The sequence below is a fragment of the Bactrocera tryoni genome, chromosome 5, assembly GCF_016617805.1.
Source record: "Bactrocera tryoni isolate S06 chromosome 5, CSIRO_BtryS06_freeze2, whole genome shotgun sequence".
Classification (NCBI taxonomy): domain Eukaryota; kingdom Metazoa; phylum Arthropoda; class Insecta; order Diptera; family Tephritidae; genus Bactrocera; species Bactrocera tryoni.
Genome location: NC_052503.1, coordinates 61693245 through 61714496, shown reverse-complemented (window position 1 = coordinate 61714496; position 21252 = coordinate 61693245). Strand labels below are relative to the sequence as shown.

General features: G+C 37.8%; 1 protein-coding gene across 1 annotated transcript; it reads left to right on the top strand.

Annotated features, from left to right (window-relative positions):
• The first annotated feature begins 272 nt into the window (after window positions 1-272).
• LOC120778293 (serine-arginine protein 55-like) lies at window positions 273-1424 on the top strand. Its single transcript, XM_040110079.1, has one exon. The coding sequence runs from the start codon at window positions 273-275 to the stop codon at window positions 1422-1424; it is 1152 nt and encodes a 383-aa protein (XP_039966013.1).
• Window positions 1425-21252: the final 19828 nt, after the last annotated feature.

The window sequence follows — 21252 nt, the reverse complement described above, 5'->3', positions numbered from 1 at the left end:
TCCGCCTGTATTGTTTTCAAGGTACAGCAGGTAGCCAAACAGGTATTTGGAAACAAAAGAAATAATGCGCTCGAAAGGATACGGTTGCATTTACCTGAATTATTACTGAAAAAGGTACTTAAAAAGAGATGAAGGTCACACGTTATCATCACTGCAACATTTTGCTTAAATAGTGAGAACTCTGCCCAGAAAGTCTGTAGTCAGTCAGCAACCAAAGCGGCGTTAACATAAACAGACACAAAGTAAGAAAAATATAGGAACGCAGCATAAGTATGAGCAGCTCTAGAGTTTACGTCGGTGGATTGCCGTATGGAGTACGGGAAAAAGATTTAGAACGATTCTTCAAAGGTTTCGGTCGAACAAGAGATATTTTGCTAAAGAATGGTTATGGCTTTGTAGAGTTCGAGGACTCACGTGATGCCGATGATGCCGTTTATGAGATGAACGGGAAAGAGTTAATGGGCCGCAGAATCGCAGTGGAACAGGCGAAAAGTACAGCACGTGGTAGTAATCGCGACCGTTATGATGGCGGCCGTCGCGGTGGACGTTACAACGAAAGGGGTAGAAATACACGTTTTGGTCCACCACAACGCACCGAATATCGTTTGATTGTGGAAAACTTATCTAGTAGCGTGAGCTGGCAAGATCTAAAGGATTATGTGCGGACAGCCGGCGAAGTGACCTACTGTGATGCACACAAAAAACGACGTAATGAAGGTGTTGTAGAGTTTGCCTCATCATCAGATATGCGGCGCGCCATAGAGAAGTTGGATGATACTGAGCTAAATGGTCGTCGTATACGTTTAATTGAAGATCGTCGCGGCGGTCGAAGTGGAGGCGGTCGTGGTCGGTCGCGTTCACATTCACGCTCTGTTTCACGTCGTCGTTCACGCTCAAAATCTGCACGTTCGTCACGTTCACGTAGTCGTTCGAAATCACGTTCAAAATCGAAGTCACCAGTAAAATCGCGTTCTCGTTCACGTTCGCGTACAAAGAAATCTCGTGAGCTCAGCAAATCACGTTCACGCTCGCGCTCTCCCAAGCGTTTACGCAAAGATGCTTCACGGGAACGCTCTAAGTCACCACGACAATCGCGTTCCAAACATGGGTCGCGCTCACCATCCAAATCTCGAGGTAGCTCTCGTGATCGTTCCAGATCGCGCTCACCATCTAAAACACGCGATGACTCTCGTAGACGTGATCGTTCCAAATCGCGCTCAGTATCTAAGTCACGTGGTGACTCTCGTAAGCGTGATCGTTCTCGATCCAGATCGCACCGATCATCGCGCTCACGACATGATTCACGCTCACCATCTCGTGGATCTCGTGATCATTCACGCGACCGTTCCATCTCTCGATCCCGCTCAGTTTCATCGAGAAAGGGTAAAGCATCGCGTAATAGGAGTGAAAGTGTGGATAAATAAGCAAAGTATTGACATCTTCTTTGGAGCCATACCGTACCTTCTGACTACCAAAATATTTTAATGGATAAGTATAAACAATTTGCAATTTGAAAATATTGAATAAAGGATATTTGTAATAAAAAATATAAAATATGTAAAAAAAAAATAAAAAACAGAAAAAAATAAAAAAAATAAATAAATATATTTATATAAAACTGTAAATTTTGTATTTGGTTTGCTTGAATATTTAAAGTACACACAAGTAGCAGTGGTTAGATATACATATAAGGTATATGTACATATAAGGTATGAAATTTTGGGAACTAGGAAAAGTTTAGAAATTTAGACTAAAGTCAAATCTTTAGCTCTTAAGAAAATAAAAGGATAACTACAATTTAAGATAGAATTTTTGAAGGCAACAGTTCTTATCTGTTTGGATTAAGAACTGTTTTTCAGAAAAATTTTTAAAAAGTTAATTAAATAGAATTGACTCTATGAGTGATGTTAAAGCAATCGAGATATAAAACCGAAAATAGTTGAAACAGCTCACCACAGTTGAAAGCATTTTTAGAAGAATTGCCACCGGTTTAATTCTTATTGAATAAATACAATTGAGAAAGACTTATGCTGGATATAGTTTGGAGCAGTAAACAATTAATTCTGGGAAATTGAGTGTATAAACCACTTTCAATAAAGTAATATATGCTTACGAAGCAGAAGAAATTCAGAAAATCTTATAATTGTAAGTATTTTTGTGTAGAAGTACCGCTTATTTGAAGTATTTAATTTATCGAAATGGCCACAATTTACGAAGTGCTACTAGAATTACAACTTAAGATACAATAAATATTTTATTGTTCTTCAATAAGTTTTGTCATACGATAAGAGAGGGCGTTGCTACTAGCACATTTTTTATATTGCTCGTATACTCTTCAAATGAAAGTAAATACTTATGTGAAGTTTGGTTTCAATCTGTCAATTAATTCTTTGTTTACAAGCCATTTTGTATCGCTTTGTAACAGTATTTTTTTATGTACAATGGCAAAAACTGAATATCGTACGGTGATAAAGTTCTTACTTTTCGAAGGAATTCACGAACGAATGTTAAAAGTGTATAATGATTGTTCACTTACAATTAAAACAGTAGAAAGATGAGTTGCTGAATTTAAACGTGGTCGTATAAGCCTTCAAGACGATCCACATGAAGGACGTCCAAAAAGCGCATCAACACCAGAAATCAAAGACAAAATACAGGATATGGTTTTAGAAGATCGTCGATTGACTGAGAGAGATTTGGTAGAGGTTCTACACATCTCATTAGGCAGTGTGAGCGATATTTTAATTTGGGGTTTTAGAAAGCTGTATGCACAATGGGTGCCGCATTCGCTAACAATGGAACAAAAACACATTCGAATGCGACTTTCTCACCAACATTTGGAGGGTTTTAAAAAGGATAATCACTATGGATGAGACTTGGGTCTATCACCTGAATCAAAACAAGAGGCTAAAGAGAGGTGTGAACCCGGTTGAACGGCTTCGAAATGAGTTCGTGTCCGGAAATCGGCCAAGAACGTTATGGCATCAGTTTTTTGGTAAGATATCTATATCCACCTCACAATTTTAAAAATTTGTTTAAATTTGTTTTATCTTTCCCTGGCCACCTATCCGTAAATTTAATTCTATATATTACTTTATGGAGATATTTTTGTGAAATCTTGACATCTGTTTATCAATCAATTAATAAACAAGTAAGGAAGTAAGGAAGTTCGAGTGTAACTGAATATCATTATTTATATGGAGTCTGAGCAAGTTTACTTCCGGTTTTATTAGCGTTAGGTAAAAATATGCACCATTAGAAAAACACAATTTTTCAATAATTTTTAGGATAACTCACACTTTTGTCACGAGGAAGTTCGAAAATCTTTCTACTAGTTATATGGGAGATAAAGGAAGTTTTGACCCGTTTCAACTCAATAAGGATTTTAAGGTAAAAAATACTTTTTTTATTTTTTAATATGTATTGAGTAATTTTATTCCGACCTTTTGTGCATTATTTAGCATACTTTTGACAATCTGGGGTAATTTTTTCATGACAAAATATTTGAAGCGTAAGCCGGTAACAGAGATTCTCCCAGAGCGTCTTGAGAAAAAAACACTTTGCGGTATTCACCTTGACTCGGCTGGATTTTATTCGAAAATAAAAAACCCAGACAAATTTGTCAGATAATAATCAAATCTTTCGCCGGTCGTTCTCTGATAATTTTGTTCATTTAAAAATTTTTGCCGGCCATTTAAAGTGTAAACTGCTATTTCCACTAAAAATGTCCGCCATTTTGTGTGTGGAAAACACCCTGATTGTAAAAAAAAATTACTAAATGATTGGGGGAGGTATTTTATATGCCAAAAATGAGTACAAAGTTTGAAATGAATAGGTCTAGTAGTTTTGAAATGATTCACTGTCACGGAATTTGAAAAACTAGTTTTGAAAAACACGCGTCTAAAATTTATAAGCTAAAACAGTGACTTCAATAAATTTCATCTATTGTAAGCCCCGATAATAAGTATAGTTGCATTATTGAAAATAACCGATTTTTTTTCGTCTATTAACAGTTCGCCTAAATGATATCAGGAGAACACGGATTTTCTTCTAAGAATTGGCAGAATTCAAAAAATAACTTTCATTTACATACATATGTGATATATTATATGAATAAGAACTATTATATAATAAATAATGCATTTCAGTCTACATTTTGCTTCAATCGCTTGAATCGCTGCACTTTACATTTTTCACAATGGCTCACAGAAATGATGTGCTGTTTGCATGATTTGGCGTTGATGCCTTTGGTGGTGGTGATGATGATGATGCTGATGCCGAGGCGATTGACAGTGAAATTGAAAATGTCGATGGAATTTTTACGTGTCACTAACAATGAGTTTTGCAAATGCAATTGCACTGCATTCATAACATTTTCCTTTATTGAATGGCTCTACACACTTTCGCTCGTTCTCTCTCACGCTGCCCGCTCTCTGCTAGTTTAAGCGCTTGGCTTTCGCTCCTTTTATTGGCATTGTTGTGTGAAATTGAAAAATGTTTTGAAAAGGCAAATACGCAGCATACTAGAAAGTCATAAATGCATAGCCCTACAATCATACACACACACATGCATATAAATATGCAGAGAAGCTATGCAATGCGTGCAAAAATATAGTATAACGGCACATTTGATATGTTCGTCATAACGTTAGTCAGTCAACCAGGCGCTGAGTCGGTCTGCGAGTCATTCAAGTATGCACAAAGATGGAGGAAACAATGCCAAATCCTTTAGTAATACATTACTGCTATTTCGAATTGTTGCATTTGCTGTGGCTTTTCCTACGTCGAATAAATTCCCTTTGAAAAATTTGCAGCTTTTAAGTACAAACTGAGAACGAGCGGGTAGAAAGGGTGGCAAAATCATATAGTGTGATGTATGCAGCACAATCTTTTATATAACCATATGCTGCGAGAGGTATGTATTTTGATAGCTTGGAATCGTTTAAAATTCAAAAAAGCTTTTCGTAAAAAAATGGAAAAACGTAAAAGTGCGAATAGGTTTTTATTCAGGAGAGTTAGATATATTACATTGTAAGCTTGGCTGAGATGAAACTTTTTGTTTGTGAATTCAATTGCTCTCTGCAAATTCCAAAAACCTTATATAAAACAAAAACTGAACTACTGCAAACTTTTTTGAACTAACTCGTTGCTTTGATGGCAAAATAAAACTGGAAATTTGACAAGCTTTTTCAAATGAATTATTTTTTCTTTGAAAACAAAAAGGGGTTTGAAATTAAAACCCATATACAGCATTAGACAATTATTGTGCATGAGAATGATTCGCTTTTGTACATTTCATGGTTTTCAACAAAAATGTTTTTCTTTTTTATACATAACCGATTTCCTTTGCTCGTTACTTTTCCTTTAACCTTGAGCTTTCGGTTAAATCACAATTCATTGTGCTAATCTTAAACGAAAGTCCTAATGCAAGCTAAATTAAAAATAGCTTGCAATGATATGAAAATCAGATCGTGTACCAGAAAAAAAATCTGCCATGAAACGAGTATTAAAGAAATTTTATAGGCGTCCGTGGTTCGAGAAGGGGTTATTTTTAGCTAAAATCACAATTTTTTTAATAGTACGTACATACATACATATGTATGTATGTATATAAAACCTCTAACGCTTAACTTACGGAAAGCCAAAAAAGTATGGAAAATAACTGATGAATTACACTTTATTATCATGAAATTCTTAATTCCGCAAGCGTTCTAGGAAAGCATTCAGTGATGATGATTTGTTTTGATGTGAAGTTATTTCTGGCGTCTAGAGTCAAGTAGCCCCAAGATTTCCGGTCTTAGACCAAGTTTACCAATTCTCTGTCTAGCCAAAAAACATCCGTTTGAAAGCGAGCTAAAGTGAGAAGGCAAAATATCTCTCCCCAGATTTGTGCGCTGGGTTTGGAACCCGCTACGTAATAAACACCCCAAATGCAAAGAAGAAAACAGCTACGGAGGAGAGACCCCTTTTAATGACGACTATTGCAAACGCATTAAGGATTGCGATTTAAGAGTCTGCACCTGGAATATTCGGAAAATTAATAGGGAAGATGCCGCTGTCTAGCTGCGAGGGACGGTACAAGGACTGAGTAGGCCTTTACTATAGGCCATATGAACGAACGCAAATTCGGTGAAATGTCTAGCCACAATCCGCATGAAAGCGAATTTCTTCAACATATCGCTGATTTACGTGACCAAAGTTGTCTTTTATGGGCGCACCTATGAGAACTACCCCCGCTTCGATGTCGAAATCGTGCTTGACAACGATAAAGCCAAGGTGGGAAGCGAGGCGCATTTGCAGACAGAAAAAGAAAAAGGCCGAAATGCGTGAATACGAATAGCTTGATAAGCTGGCCGATAGTGTATTGCTCCAAAATTCTAGGAAAAACGCGGCGACTAACAGAAGTTTTTAAGACCGGAGCATACCCTTGTAGAACCCCCAGAGTTGATCTAGTGACTGATGACTAGAGTATAATGAAAATATGGAGGAAAGACTTCTCCAGCCTGCTGAATGGCAGTGAAAGTATAACACTAGGTGATGATGAACCCGATTCCCCAATTGATGAACCATGATGATATTTTTACACCTGTTAAGTTTGCAATGATTTTTGTAACGCCACCACCACCATGACAAGCTGAGTCGATTTAGCCATGTTTGTCTTTCTGCCCGTCTGTCTCTTTGTATAAAAACTGGTCTCTCAATATTTGAGGTATCGATCTGGAATTTTGCAACTGTTCTTTTCTAATCAAGAAGGGGCTCATTTGTCGGAATGGCCGATTTCGGATCATTATAGCGTATAACTGCCATACGAAACATCTTCACGCAATATGGCATAAAATATTGCCTAAGACAATGTTGCAATCTTCGAAGAAGTTTTCAATATAGCATATAGTTGCCATACAAACAGAACAATCAGAGTCAAGTGTTTGAAATGGAAATTTTTTCACTTGACGACAGCAAATTCTGCACGAATTCTTGTCCACGAAAAGAAGATATTGTTCAGATGGAGTCACTATAACAATATTTTGTATATGTAAGGGAAATTATAGCATCGGTGCAACCGAAGTTATCGTTTTATCTTGTTTTATGCAACTTCGTAGAAAAATACTATCGTTTGTGTCGGTATATGATTATGCCAGTCTATTTCGTTCACACTAGATGTTTGTTCTATTCGCCTCGCTCAGAGATACTTTTCTAAACGATTTTTTATGTAGAACGCTCTCCACACAAAAGAGTTACTTATTTGGAGATTGTTCAAAACATGTTTAACCGATGACGATTAATGTCGATAAGAGAAGTGTATACCTACGAGGTATGACAATTAAGTAATGAGATTGATTCCATAAAAACCGTATATTTGAAAATTATTCTACAACTCTGCCATCCCCTTCAAAATAGTCCCTTTGGGCAGCTATACAGCGTAAAATTTCTGGAACGCTTCGACTGCGTTGTCCGCGAGTACCCTCGTCACGGCCGCCTGGAAGTCCGTAATCAACTCAAAATGGGTTCCTTTGACCACCGATTTTGTTTTAGGAAACAAAAAAAGTCGCAGGGTGATATGTCGGGCGAATAAGACGGCTGTTGCAACACAGCGATCCCTTTAGAGGCCAAATAATGGGACACGCTGAAGGCGGTGTGGCTCGGCGCGTTGTCGTGATGAAGGATCCAGTTACGAGCGATGTCTGGGCGCACCCTGTTGACTCATTTTCGCAATCTTTCGAGTACTTGGCAATAGTAGACTTGATTCACAGTTTTCCCCGGTGGAACGAATTCTTTGTGGATGATTCCACGGCTATCAAAAAAGGTAATAATCATTGTTGTCACCTTCGACTTGCTCATGCGAGCTTTTTTAGGGCGGGGGACGCGCGGAGACAACCTGGAAACACCTGGGCACGACTAACTATATATGCACCTAACCCGAAAAATTCAAAAATTTTATAAATTTCGATTCTAAAGAAGACTGTGTCGCGGAACACAATATAAAATCTGTGAATATACTTTGGAAACTTCTCATAAGATTCCACCGACGTTAGAAAGAGAACTTAACACTCAAGCAATCACTAGTTCTAGGATGTAGTTATGTATATAGCGATAAAAATATATCCAAAAAAAAAAAAATTTATATATATATAGCTTATGTATATACTATAAGTATATGTATGTTCCTGTTTAACCCTGTAAGGAATATAGAGCTACTATGTTTTTTGATGCTTTTATGGAGATGCCGGTAAGATCTGTGAGGTAAAATTGTACGAGGGTAATATTACGGACTTGCGTTCGAGATCTTGACAAAATTACTCTATAACTGTGTGGATTCCAATTGTTAAGTGATCGATATCGAAATATTGCCGATCATTAATTTGGCAGACTCTTACCATCAAGATTCAGATAAGTCAATGGCGTTTATAAGAACATGCGAATGTTGGGAGGTTCTTAAATTACTTATATCCATGTTTTCATTGTAAGATTCGTCAATGATACTTATGTATGTAAAGTCGTTAACGATAACAGAGATCACAACTTAGCTTGTAGGGAATTTTATATCTCAGTGAATTCTTTGCCTTGCGCCATCACTTATGAGTGATTTGAGAGAAAAATTCTTCCATTTCACATAAGTTTTTTCCTCTCAAATTGCAGCCACTTGCTTCGTCAACAAGCAATACGAAAAAATACAAAAGTTGCAACAATGTTTACACTCCGCTTGTGCACTTTAAAAAAGGGGAAATGTGAGTGTGCGCCGAGCAATTTTCACTTCTCACAATTGGAATATTATGATGAATTTTGGATTACGATTGTTGCGGTTGGCTTGACGTCATAATAGTGTGAATTGTGTTGACACTTACAAATACACGCACAGACATATATGCAAGAGCCGCATGATTCTATCCAAAAAATGCACACACATTCATACGAACCATCGCACGTACATATATGCAAAGTGTAGTACTTCATCGATGGACATTTCAATTGCAATGGTATGCACTCACACACATACACATGTATCTATTGGCAAATAGAAAGTATTTCTGTCGACAATGTCGCCTCGAGTTATTTTCATTTTGTAAACCCTGGCATTGTGGCATCCATTGCAGTCAGCATACAACGTTTGCATTATTATTGTTGTTGTTGTCGCACTAGTGCAATTGCGCTTATACCCGCATTTGTGTGTGTGTCATGTGCTCATATTACAATAGCAATTTACCTCTTAACAAAAGTATCAAAATATTGTTATGCTGCTGTTGCATGCCTTTGACAACGAGCCGATACACCAACAGACAGACATACACTTTGTGCATTCTCACAAAATTTTTGCCACAATTTGTTGTTTTTCTTTTGCAAAAATGTTTGAGTGATGATGTAATGATAGTTGAAATTTTTTTGCAAGAATGCTGTTTGTTGCACGTTGCATGCTATTTGTAGCAGTAAACTTCTCCGATTTGCATTTTAAGAGGATATTGGTTTCAAATACTGTTAATGCCCGTAGCGGTAATTTTCTTAATGATTCAATTATGTAATGTGTAACTGAGGGTATTTTGTAATTTTTGTGTTGTTTACTAAACTTCACAATTGAGGTTACGCCATAACAGTTTACATATGAACTGAGCCATGAAATTCTCGACCGTAAAAATCTTTTTTTTGAAAACTCCATTGTGATGCGTTTGGTCGTAAGCTTCTTCAAAGATAGATCAAGGAGATTGTTATTGTCAGACTGTCGTTCTTCTACTGCTTCTGTTTGAGGCTTTCTTATTCTATTTTATAAGCAGAGGTGGCTACAATTAATTAACTGTATATCCAGTCTTTACAACTGCAATCAATTTAAGTAAGTAATTAGTTTAGAATTTAATTACTGTACGCTAGAAAGGAGTTATGTAAAGGCTGATCTCAATTTCGAACGTTTCGACCTTTTATTTTCTAGGTCTCATACTAGTTCCATATCATTAAGAAGACAATGAGCACTTTAACGCCTAAGGCAGCGTGATGTAAATGTGTACATCTTTCTATCAATATTTGGATTTATAAGAAAGTAATTAGACTAGATCAAAATTACGGAGCTTCGGATTAGTTTATTGATTTAGCTTAACTCTACAGTTCGATACCGGGCTTATTAAAGGAGATAATGCAGATCAGTTCTTGAAATCGGAGCTATTAACTCAAAGTCAAAAATCGTTCTAACTTATTGATACATAAAGCTTAAGGGTATAATTTATGCAATTCTTTTTAAACCTTAAATATTTGAACTAAAGAGGAGAAGAGACATATTAGATATTTGCAATCACACACAACAGATTTTAATAGCTTTGTTGACCTAACTAATAATCGAGATATATATAGGGTTATATAAATGATCAGGAAAACGAGACGAGTTTAAATCCGGCTGACTATCTGTCGGTCCGTTAGTCAGTGTAAGCTGTAACTTGAGTAAAAATTGAGACAGCTTAATGAAATCTGTAGCTTCATTTATAGATGGGAGTAATCGGATCACTGCAAAGCCCACAAAACACAATTAACTGCTGGAGAATGATGCCCTCCCCAAAAATAACTTTCGGACTCAGGTAAAGGAGTACGAATTTCTGAGGTTACTAAATGCTCGAAAAGAGCGAAGTATCACGCCTATTGCAATGGCGTGACTGAACGAGACAATAATGGGCCATCAGTTTTAGGTACAGACAAGAAGGAAATTACCAGCAATGCGGCATAGGGGAAACGGAATTCTTAGGCAGAGGTGCAACATTTTCAGAAATAGTTGCTGGGTCAGGACTTACCCTTTCCCAGGAGGACATACTCTTGATTACCCCACCGTCAAAAACTATGTTTGACGTTGCTTAACTCTGGAACCCAGCAACTTTTATGACCCGTTTTCTAGACAAGGATCTGCATATAATACAAAAATCAATGTAATTTGGTGGTATTTCAATCTGGCCGTTACAATCATTCAAACTGGCAAATGTTTAAATAAACTCCTTCTAGAGTTGCTTATCTCTGCTACTGCTTTTGGAGCACTGTACTTGCCCTTCAACGCAGCTGGAAAGAACACATTGAGAGTAGGGCTTCAAAACCTTTCGAATCTAGATTTCCTGCATAAAAGCCATTGCCGCAAAATGGAGATTACGACCCACATGGTCTATTGACTCTACACAAAAGTAATCTACTCATGTATGGTGCGGTGGTATGGTGGATGTGATCAAAAAAGTGCGGTATTGCACTCATGAAACAAACCTTAACAAAGGTTCTGAAGGTTGTTCACGAAATCCGGTCAATATACATACAAGTGATGTATATGAAAATGCTTACGGTCAGCCGGCTCACGACCTTAGACCATTGAACCCAGACTAGACGTCATCACGAGTATGGTACCATACCTAAAATAGTTAATGAACTCAGGCTAAGTTGGCGTTGCGATCGAAAACAGGAGACCTAAAAGGACTTAAACACATGATTTTCATTCTCAAATAGAGAAGATTGAAACAATGGTTCTGTGACTGAAAGTTCCATCGCCGAAATCTACACATTCACTGATGTAACAACGGTGAAACAGGAACAGGTGTTTCTTCTGTAGTAATCCCTACACAGAAGGTGTCTTCAAACTAAATGGCTACAATTCGGTTTTACAGGCAGAAATTACCAAGTAGTCTTTTCCCTAACCAGCAAATCCATAAACATTCTAGTGAATAGCCAAGCGGAAATTAAGGCTATTCGACGTTAATATTAAGTATCATTGCGTTAGGTTATACGAGCAGACAATAAGTAAGTTTAATATCACCTGGTAAGTAATTTTAACATTATCTGGGTTCTCAGCCCTATAGAAATAGAAGAAAATGAAAAGGCAGATGTGCTGGTCCAACTGGAAGCAGCTGGCAACACAATTGCCCTAAATTGCACCAGCCTTATTCAAATAGTTCCAAACGAGTTTCTCTTTTTATTGAAATTTTTAACATTTGTCCACAGTTATGAATTCAAAATTAGCGGAATGGAGCCGATGAAACCAATATTACGCATGATTGGCTATTACAGTGTACCATCCACAAACATTTTCCAGACGTACGCTTTTCAAAGAAAAGCTGTTCTCCTTATTGGTGTCTATCTTTGACGTATGTTCCAAAAATAGTGAGTGAAGCAAACGCAAAAGTCTATGAGAAGTTTTGTTTGTTCAAAATATTACCTTTTAACGTTCTTTTGGGTACCCCATTCACGAGATGAGGATAACCAAAGCCATCTTTTGGAAAAACTATAAACTACTAGACCTGAAGTCTCTCTCTCTCTCTCATAAAAGTAAAGGATTGGCATCTCAGCAGCAGCTTTGGATATTTTTACCTGTTGATACATTGCTCAAAACCACAACAATTATTAAATATAACCGACAAATGAACCACCAATTGGAAGAAGGGAATAAAAGCCGTTTTTGACGAAATAGATTTTTACTCATATTAGCTCTTTTCAATCGTAATTGTAATACTAGCGGCCAAAAAAAAATGTAAGTTGGAAGAAGGGAATAAATCATGGATTTATTTCTTTCTTCCAACTAACAACCTTTTGTCATACAATTAAAGGTCATTTTAATTTGACAATTTTATTCACTTAAACCGTTAGTAATAACTGAATTTGATTGGCTGGTTAACCGGCTGCTTAGATCATCGCGATTTTCTTTTGTTTACCAGTTATTTAGTAGACACTTGACCTTGAATACAAACGTTGTGGTTTGTGGTCTGATGAGATTAACATTCCAAAAAAGGGGTACGTAATTTTCACCTTTATAAAAATAAAATACAAAAAGCACAGTGATTGTAAATGCAAAAAAAAGTGCACTCATCAGTTCAGTAATATACATAGATAGACAAGCAATAATGAATACAGCTTATAATGGACGACCCAAAAATGAGCAAGACACGTATCTTATGAGCCTTATTGAACGTTCAAATATTGCCCACTGCCGCCAATCGGGCAATGAGAATAAAAAAACCGTGAGAGAAGCTTTCATTACTTTGCCATGAAACATACTGAAAAGATAAAAGTATGTCGTGAAGCATTCTCTATACTATACGCTGTGAAAAATAAACATATATTCCGATTGACTCGTCTTATCACCGAAAAAACCCTAGAAGATCAGCGTGGTAAACATCGTAATCGAGGAAATAGCTTATCAAATGAAGCGAATGTTGCGATCGATCAACACATACGATCATTTCCCCTAAAACTATCGCATTACAGCAACAGAGAGCTTTATTATTTAGAGGCTAGCTTTAATGTCAAAATAATGTTTGAACTTTTTTCCAAGAACTACCCCCAATATAAAGATGTTGTGAAATATGATTACTATAAGAGATATTTTTAACAAAATTTCGACTATAGATTTGGGCGGCCACAAGTCAACGTTTGCTCTGTCTGTGAAGAGCTAGAATCCAAAATAAAAAGTACTTAACTTAATGATAATGCAAAGAGAGTAGCTGTGGCTGGGAAAATGGTACATGTGATGTACGAGCGAAAAAGTTTTATAATAAACAAAAAGAAATATTGACTTTATGCAATGAGAGAGACGATGTAGGCGCTATAGTTTTTGAGTATATGCAGCAGAGAACTGCAAAACTTACTTTTTCCTTGAATCAGCTCATACGCAAAAGTTTCTATTCAAGTCCAATCACTGAGCGAAACACAGCGTTGAGTAAAAATCAGCTCATGTTGCCTAATCGCTCATTCGCGTACAATGTGAGCCTTCGGTCCGAAATGCTTTGCTCACGTTTGCTCACTTCACAAAATATTTAGCTCATGCTCGCTCACTTCACGAAATGTTTAGCTCACTTTCGTTCAGTGATTGGAATTGAATAGAAACTTTTGCGTATGAGCTGATTTAAGGAAAAAGTGAGTTTTGCAGTTCTCTGGTATGTATATGGTTTTTGTATGCTTTGTTCGCGATCAGCTTATGTGTCACATGCATTGCACTAAGAATTTGGTACACAACTTATATTTTAGTATGTATTTGTCATCCCGTCGATATGGAGCAAGAAGATATTTTAGAAAAAATACGTACAAACGCCTACACATTGTCAGCCCGACATAAGGGAAGGAGCCATGTTTGGAATATATTATCTGAAATTATTAAAGAGGTTGGCACTATTTGGAATGGATTTACATATACATATACTGCCAATCCTGTAACAATATTTTAAAATATTTGCCAAAAAATTCTTCAAATTTAAACAGACATATGCAAATCGGTTAAGGAGACGGCGCTTTTATTCAAGCACAGTAAGTTTATTCATATGCGTTGAGTTTGCTCATAGGCGTTGAGTTTGCTCTTTTGTGTTTTTGTTTTCATTCAACATGATCATTGTTGAGCCGAATGAGCGAACGCTTGAGTAGAGCTGTTTAAACACGAGCGTGAATAAACTCAGCAAGCAAACGAATTTACTGCAATTGAGCTGAATTTAGCTCAGTAGCGAAAACATTCACGAATGCCATTTTGAGCGCTTGAGCCGAATGTGCTGATAGTTCGGGTATTGATCGTGCATGAACATTTTTGCGCTCAACGGAAGCCATTCTCTGATATGCAGAACCTACCTTTGCCAAAGATTCCTGATCAAGAAATGTTTTACTTAAGAAAACTATGGCTGTACGTGTTTTGTGTTCACGATTTAAAAACAAACGAGACACATTTCTATACTTATCATGAGGGAGAAGCTAAACGAGGTCCGGATGAAGTTTGTAGTCTATTATGGATGATGATACAGAAAATGGATCCTAAAATCAAAGAACTACACATTTTTAGTGATGCTTGCGGAGGGCAAAATAGGAACAACACATTCATAAGGTTTTTTTTGACCCTCGTATCAATCAATCGTTTTGATAAAATATATCAATACTTCCGGTGCGAGGACATTCCTTTTTGTAATGTGATCGTAATTTTGGAACAGCCAAGAGATTTATTAGAAGAAAAGATAGAATATATGTCACAGCTCTTGATTTCAGCAGCTAAAAGTAAGGCATTTTTGGTTAAAGGTATTAATAAAGAGAACATATTGAATTTTAAAACAACATGGCAGCCGTTCTACAAGAAAACCTGCAAGTCTATGGATAAAAGTACAAATTTTAAAATATCAAAATATAAACATTTTGAGTACAATAGTGGTAATAAAGGTTACTTAACCTGTTCCACATTCTTTGACGGATTTGTAAAGACATCTTTTTCAAACATCAAAAATCAAGAACTACTCCTAAAATACCTGACGAAAAGGCATACCGGTCAAAACGACCCTTAAACGAAAAAAAGATGAATGATGTGCGAAAAATCATACCATATATTCCTGAAGAGTATAAGGCGTTTTATGATTTGATTTTGACTTGGCCCACAATCACATTGGATGGTGCTGATATAAATGATCTTTTCTATGTTATTAATATAATAAATGCTAATATTGTTTAATATTTGTGTTTTTATTTTCATTAATTGGAAAAAGGGAATAATTCCAAGAATTTCAAACTACCCTAACTTTTGTTTTTCTTTACATAAAATATTTTTTTTACATCATATTATCGGCAACAATGTTTACTACATTTCATTTTAAGATATCATGGGTATTTGATCTATACGTTGAGAGTAAATCAGTTTTTTCTAATTATCTCAGTTCGAACCTTTTGTAATTATTCCCTTCTTCCAATTGGTGGTTCAAATAGAAGCATGAACTCGCAATTGTCTGCTAAGAACACCACGACAGGAAGATATAACCCATCGACTTATTTTCCAATAATTTTTTTATAATTTTTTACCACAAGTCCGATGAAATATTTTAAGTAATTTTCCGTTTCTGACCACATCTAACCACCTCGCTCTAAATACTCTTATTTGTTAAACTTCCCCAACTAAATTTTGCTTAAAATGTCAACAAAAGTTGAACAACTCAAACTCCTCTGCATATTTGCTTGTTATCAATAAACTAGAACATTCCGAAGGAGCTTTTCGAAAATCATAAATATCAAATTAGTTTTCAATAAACGCCAACGGCAGTGATAAGTTAGCCAAGATTGGCCCAGAGAGCAGGCAATGAGCAAGCAAATAACTGAAGAAACTTTTGGGGAAAACTCAAAAACACTTAAGACACTTGAAAGTCATAAACCAAAAAGCGCGGCCATAATGCTGTGCAAGTGGCATGAGGAAAAGCAACAAGTCGCAGGAGGTAGTGAAGCGCAGAAACAACAACAAAAGAACAAAAACAACGACGGCAGTCCGAATAATTGCCAAGTTGGCAGCAAACAATAGAAATAATAATGGATAACTATGGCAGACGCCGTAGCGCTAACAACAAAAACAATAAAAATATTAAATTTAGTTGTGCCTTTACAACTACAAAGAGTATTGCGCTAGACACCAATGGCCTGCAGCTGCAGCGGCAAAGCAAAAACAATTAATTGCCTACAGCAACTACAATAATAATTACAACAACCGCTCAGTCACTGCACTGTTGCATAAACTATTAGTGAGCTTTTGTTGCTGGCACCACGAAATTGTTTAAATCGTGAGGTGGTGGAAAATGAAGGAGAGGTCGGTTTTGTTGGTATAAATTACGGCAGTCGGCAAGCAATGGACTCGACTTTCGCCTGCAACAGTTCAATGGCGCGGAAGCTGTATGCGCAGTCAATTCATAAATTCCATTAAACTCTGCGTGGCGTGTTGCGCGCCTCCGTGCCCCTCTCGGAGTGCCTTACGCTTCACAGCGCCTGCCGTATGGCCACTTCCTTATGCCTCGATACCGTCTGATGCTAATTTATAGAGCTCGTGCGCGTGCTACGAAGATGCTTCCACACACACAGCTGCAATGCACTCTCACATTTCCAGCATATATGCACAGTTACTTTGGGTGCCTCATACCAGCATCGCTATTTGTTTTAATTTTCTTGCTCTCCACCCTCCACCACGAAATGACAAAACGGCACTGCAACCAAATGATTTTTCGTGCAAACATGCAACATCGCCATCTTGTGCACCCAATACAGGCGCGACTCCTCAACCCCTCGTCCGGCTGTCTACAAGTTCGCTGATCGAGTCATTTGCGCTTACAGCAGTTGGCTAGTCGGTGTAGGCTATAAGCAACTACGTTCCGGTGTGGCTCAACGGCTGAAAAGCGGAAACGATGGCGGTGGCGGCGTGGCCATAAAGCCACTAATAAATTTCCACTTGCCACAAACATTTAATTGGATTTCTACGAATTGCATGCGATTCGGTCGTGTTGCAAAAAAAATTATAATAAAATTGACTACAAAAGTTATTGCCACAACAACAACCACCTATAATGGCTATTACTGGAGTCACAAACCGAAATGAGCGTTGAAGTCCACCGAGTGCGGAATTGACGTTGTTGCTGTTGCAAACGGAATTTGAGTTAAAGTTGTAGAGCTGATGCGCAGGGATGATATTGCAGAAAGCTGCCTGCTTCCACAATCGCCCTTACAACAAGCGCTACCTGCGCGTTGTAATTTGAGTTTCAGTTGCAGTTGAGTGCGTCAAGCGCCAACTAAGGGGTCTTATTGCATTTCCGGCCGTTACCAACACACAGGAAAACATAACCTTACAACTTCGTACACATATACATACATCCCTACAATACAAATTGAGATACTTAAACGACTGTCAGACTGAGTACTCTTCACGCTACAAATTGTTGCGCCTACGAAGCCACCAGCCGGAAGAACACGCGTATACACCGCGAGGCCAAAAGACGACACCAACTCGGTTATTGAAGGCACCATTCATCCGGTGTCAGCTCAGACGCCTGTCGTCACTTTACACTTTTCATTTAATTTTCCTCTTGTGTGTGTGATTTTTTTTTTGATGTTCGCCCAAAAAAAAGGCCTAATGAATGCACCGTTCGGTGACTGCTGAGTGGTGACAGACTCATTGGATTGTTGCTGTAGAAAATTTGTTGCCAAAGTAGTAATTGTGGCGGTGGCGGCTTATAAGCGTTAAGCGCGAGAGGTAGCTGCAATCCGGTGTTCTTGTTGTGGGGAACAATTGAAGCGCACACATATTTTGGTGGAAGCATACACTGCAAAACATACTCGTATTAAAAAGTTAGACACTTTTTCAAACAAATCTTCAAACCACTTCAAATACTTTTGAATGAAATTTACTAGTACGTTAGCGAATATACAAAGTCGGAGGGTTAGAAAAACTGCGGCCGAGAACCTAAAGCTTTAATTTAAATGCCATTCTTAACAAGTCGGTTTTTGCCAACCTATTTTAAGGTCTTCTATTAGTCTACTCCCGTATAAAAGCCATATGTCCATGAAGCAATACGGAATCTGATCCCGTTTGGTGAATTAGAAATGAGACGATATAATCATCAAACCATCTTTTTCTTGTTTAAAGTGTTAGCAAAAATGTTATTTTGTATAGAAGACAACTATGTATAGATTATATAGATTCACTTGTGTTCAGATGAAGTTAGTGTCGTTTAGTTTTATCCTCCACTTTTTGGTTACGGTTGGAGCCTTAGGCTTTCAAGAAAATTGAAAATTGTGTTTTGTAAACGCTCAGTGATTCTAAACCTTTGTTGGAACAAGTAAGGAAGGGCTAAGTTCGGGTGTCACCGAACATTTTATACTCTCGCACCATAAAGTGATAATCGAGATTTCATTATCCGTCATTTACATATTTTTCAAATACCGTATTTGTGTAAAGTTTTATTCCGCTATCATCATTCGTTCCTAATGTAGTTCCTGATATATGGCTTTTGGTCCATAAGTGGGCGACGCCACGCCGATTTTCAATTAAAAAAAAAGCCTGGGTGCAGCTTCCTTCTGCCATTTCTTCCGTAAAATTTAGTGTTTCTGACGTTTTTTGTTAGTTAACGCACTTTTAGTGATTTTCAACTTAACCTTTGTATGGGAGGTGGGCGTGGTTATTATCCGATTTCTTCCATTTTTGAACTGTATATGGAAATGCCTGAAGAAAACGAGTCTATAGAGTTTGGTTGACATAGCTATAGTAGTTTCCGAGATATGTACAAAAAACTTAGTAGGGGGCGGGGCTACGCACACTTTTCCAAAAAAATTACGTCCAAATATGCCCCTCCCCAATGCGATCCTCTGTGCCAAATTTCACTTTAATGTCTTTATTTATGGCTTAGTTATGACACTTTATAGGTTTTCGGTTTTCGCCATTTTGTGGGCGTGGCAGTAGGCCGATTTTGCCCATCTTCGAACTTCTTATGGGGCCAAGAAATCCGTGTACCAAGTTTCATCATGATATCTCAATTTTTACTCAAGTTACAGCTTGCACGGACGGACGGACAGACGGACGGACGGACGGACGGACGGACAGACATCCGGATTTCAACTCTACTCGTCGCCCTGATCACTTTGGTATATATAACCCTATATCTGACTCTTTTAGTTTTAGGATTTACAAACAACCGTTATGTGAACAAAACTATAATACTCTCCTTAGCAACTTTGTTGCGAGAGTATAAAAATACCAATGAAATGATTTATACAAATCAATGTCATAGTAATTGCAGCTAAAAGACGGTTAATGCTAAGAACACATTAGAACGACGAATATGTATGTATGTATGTATATTGCCTAAAAAATGAAATAAGTTATTTTATAATTTTGCTGGAATTCGCAATCTACTTATATTGTATGTATACTGTCTCGTTCATGCTAAAATATCACAATTATAGTTGAATTAGGTGAAGTTAAGTTCTACTACTGATCCCTAAAAATATGGCATAGATCCCGTTTGGACTGCAACGGACGGTTTTTTATAAACCCAAAAACTTCCTATAGGTTGATCTTGTAACGATTCATACTGATACGTCTCGAACCCCTTTCAATCCATGATAAATGTATAGAGATGTTTCATATCTGTTCCCACTAGTACATCTGGTTGCCTGACGATGTGATATTCAGGGTAAGTATTTTCGCCAAGAGGACATTGAAGAAGACAGTGTTTTCTTACTTTTTTCCTTAATCTTTAACAACTGACTTGCGATCGAGTTCTAATCAAAAAACTATTGCACGAGTTGTAATACTCTTCGTACAAATATTTACCTTTATTCATTTATTCATTTTTCGTTTCTGAAACATCCGCAATTCATTTCATTGGATATCAGCCTACTTACGTCGTATTTCTCTCAGTGCAACTATGCTTTTAAAAGCAAGTGGAAGTGTGTTTATACCGCCTTGCATCCTATCCAAAAAGTAACTTTGCTTTTAATTTCTGTTTGGATCCCCTGATTGAGCCAAGGAGCAAAGCATTTGTTGTTGTTTGGTACTCTCACTTTGCCTTTCCATTTTGTCCGCATACATACACAAGATTGTGAGTATATGTTCTCTTTGTTGGAACATGCAGACAAACACGCATAATTGTGTGTGTCTGTTGGCAATACAACGGTATTATGCCATTCCACCACTCCGAGTGATGTGGCAATGTTGTGCGGCATCACGGAGTACTTAACCTCAATTTCGCGTAGATTCACACACACAAAGACTCATATGCGTACTCGCGAAGCACTTCAAACACTGCTCGCAAAATTGCAATCAATTTCGAGAGCTCTTCAGCGCAGCACCTCAGTCAACGGTTGGTAACAACAACCAACCGTCAGGCTACCCTACCAGTGCTTCAGTCATCAGCGTCATCATTCCGCTTTGCGGCCACACCCAAAGGTTTGAGATGCCAATTTGCTGCAGCAATGCGCAGACATTTACAAGCACTGCCAACAGCCCAAGTGCGACGCAATAAAAGCTGCAGCGGCAGCTAAAACTCCGTCAGCGAACTCAAGGCAAACAGGGATCGCCGTCGGGGCAACAAGTTTTATTTCCCGCCTGACTGCCATGGAAGTGGCAACGGCTTTTCGCGCAAAAATTGAAAATTAATTCCTGTTACGACGCTGCGGTTCACTGGCGACTCGCCTGGCTCCGGCGAATGGCAAGACTGACAGCTTCGACTGTATGCTGAATGTTTGAGTTATGTGGCTCAATACGGAAGGATACCGGCAAGCCGGTTGGTTAGTTGGTTGGCCGCTGCAGACATTTTTGTGCGGCCCCAAAACTTCGAGCTCAATAAACACAACAAAATTTGCATTGCTGGCCGGATAATTCGTCTCTTACTCGCGACGTAGCCCCAGTTTGTTTCATTCATTGTACGATGGCTTAGCAGTTCAGGTGTGAATCGGTTATATGAGCTGTGTGTTGGAGGAATGGCACTAAAACTTATAAATCCATTTCGCTGTTAACTAGTTTTCTTTGTTAGTAAGTTCACT

Bases quoted from the DNA above. Each gene is read 5' to 3' on its own strand.
- LOC120778293 (XM_040110079.1), top strand. From the start codon at position 273: ATGAGCAGCTCTAGAGTTTACGTCGGTGGATTGCCGTATGGAGTACGG.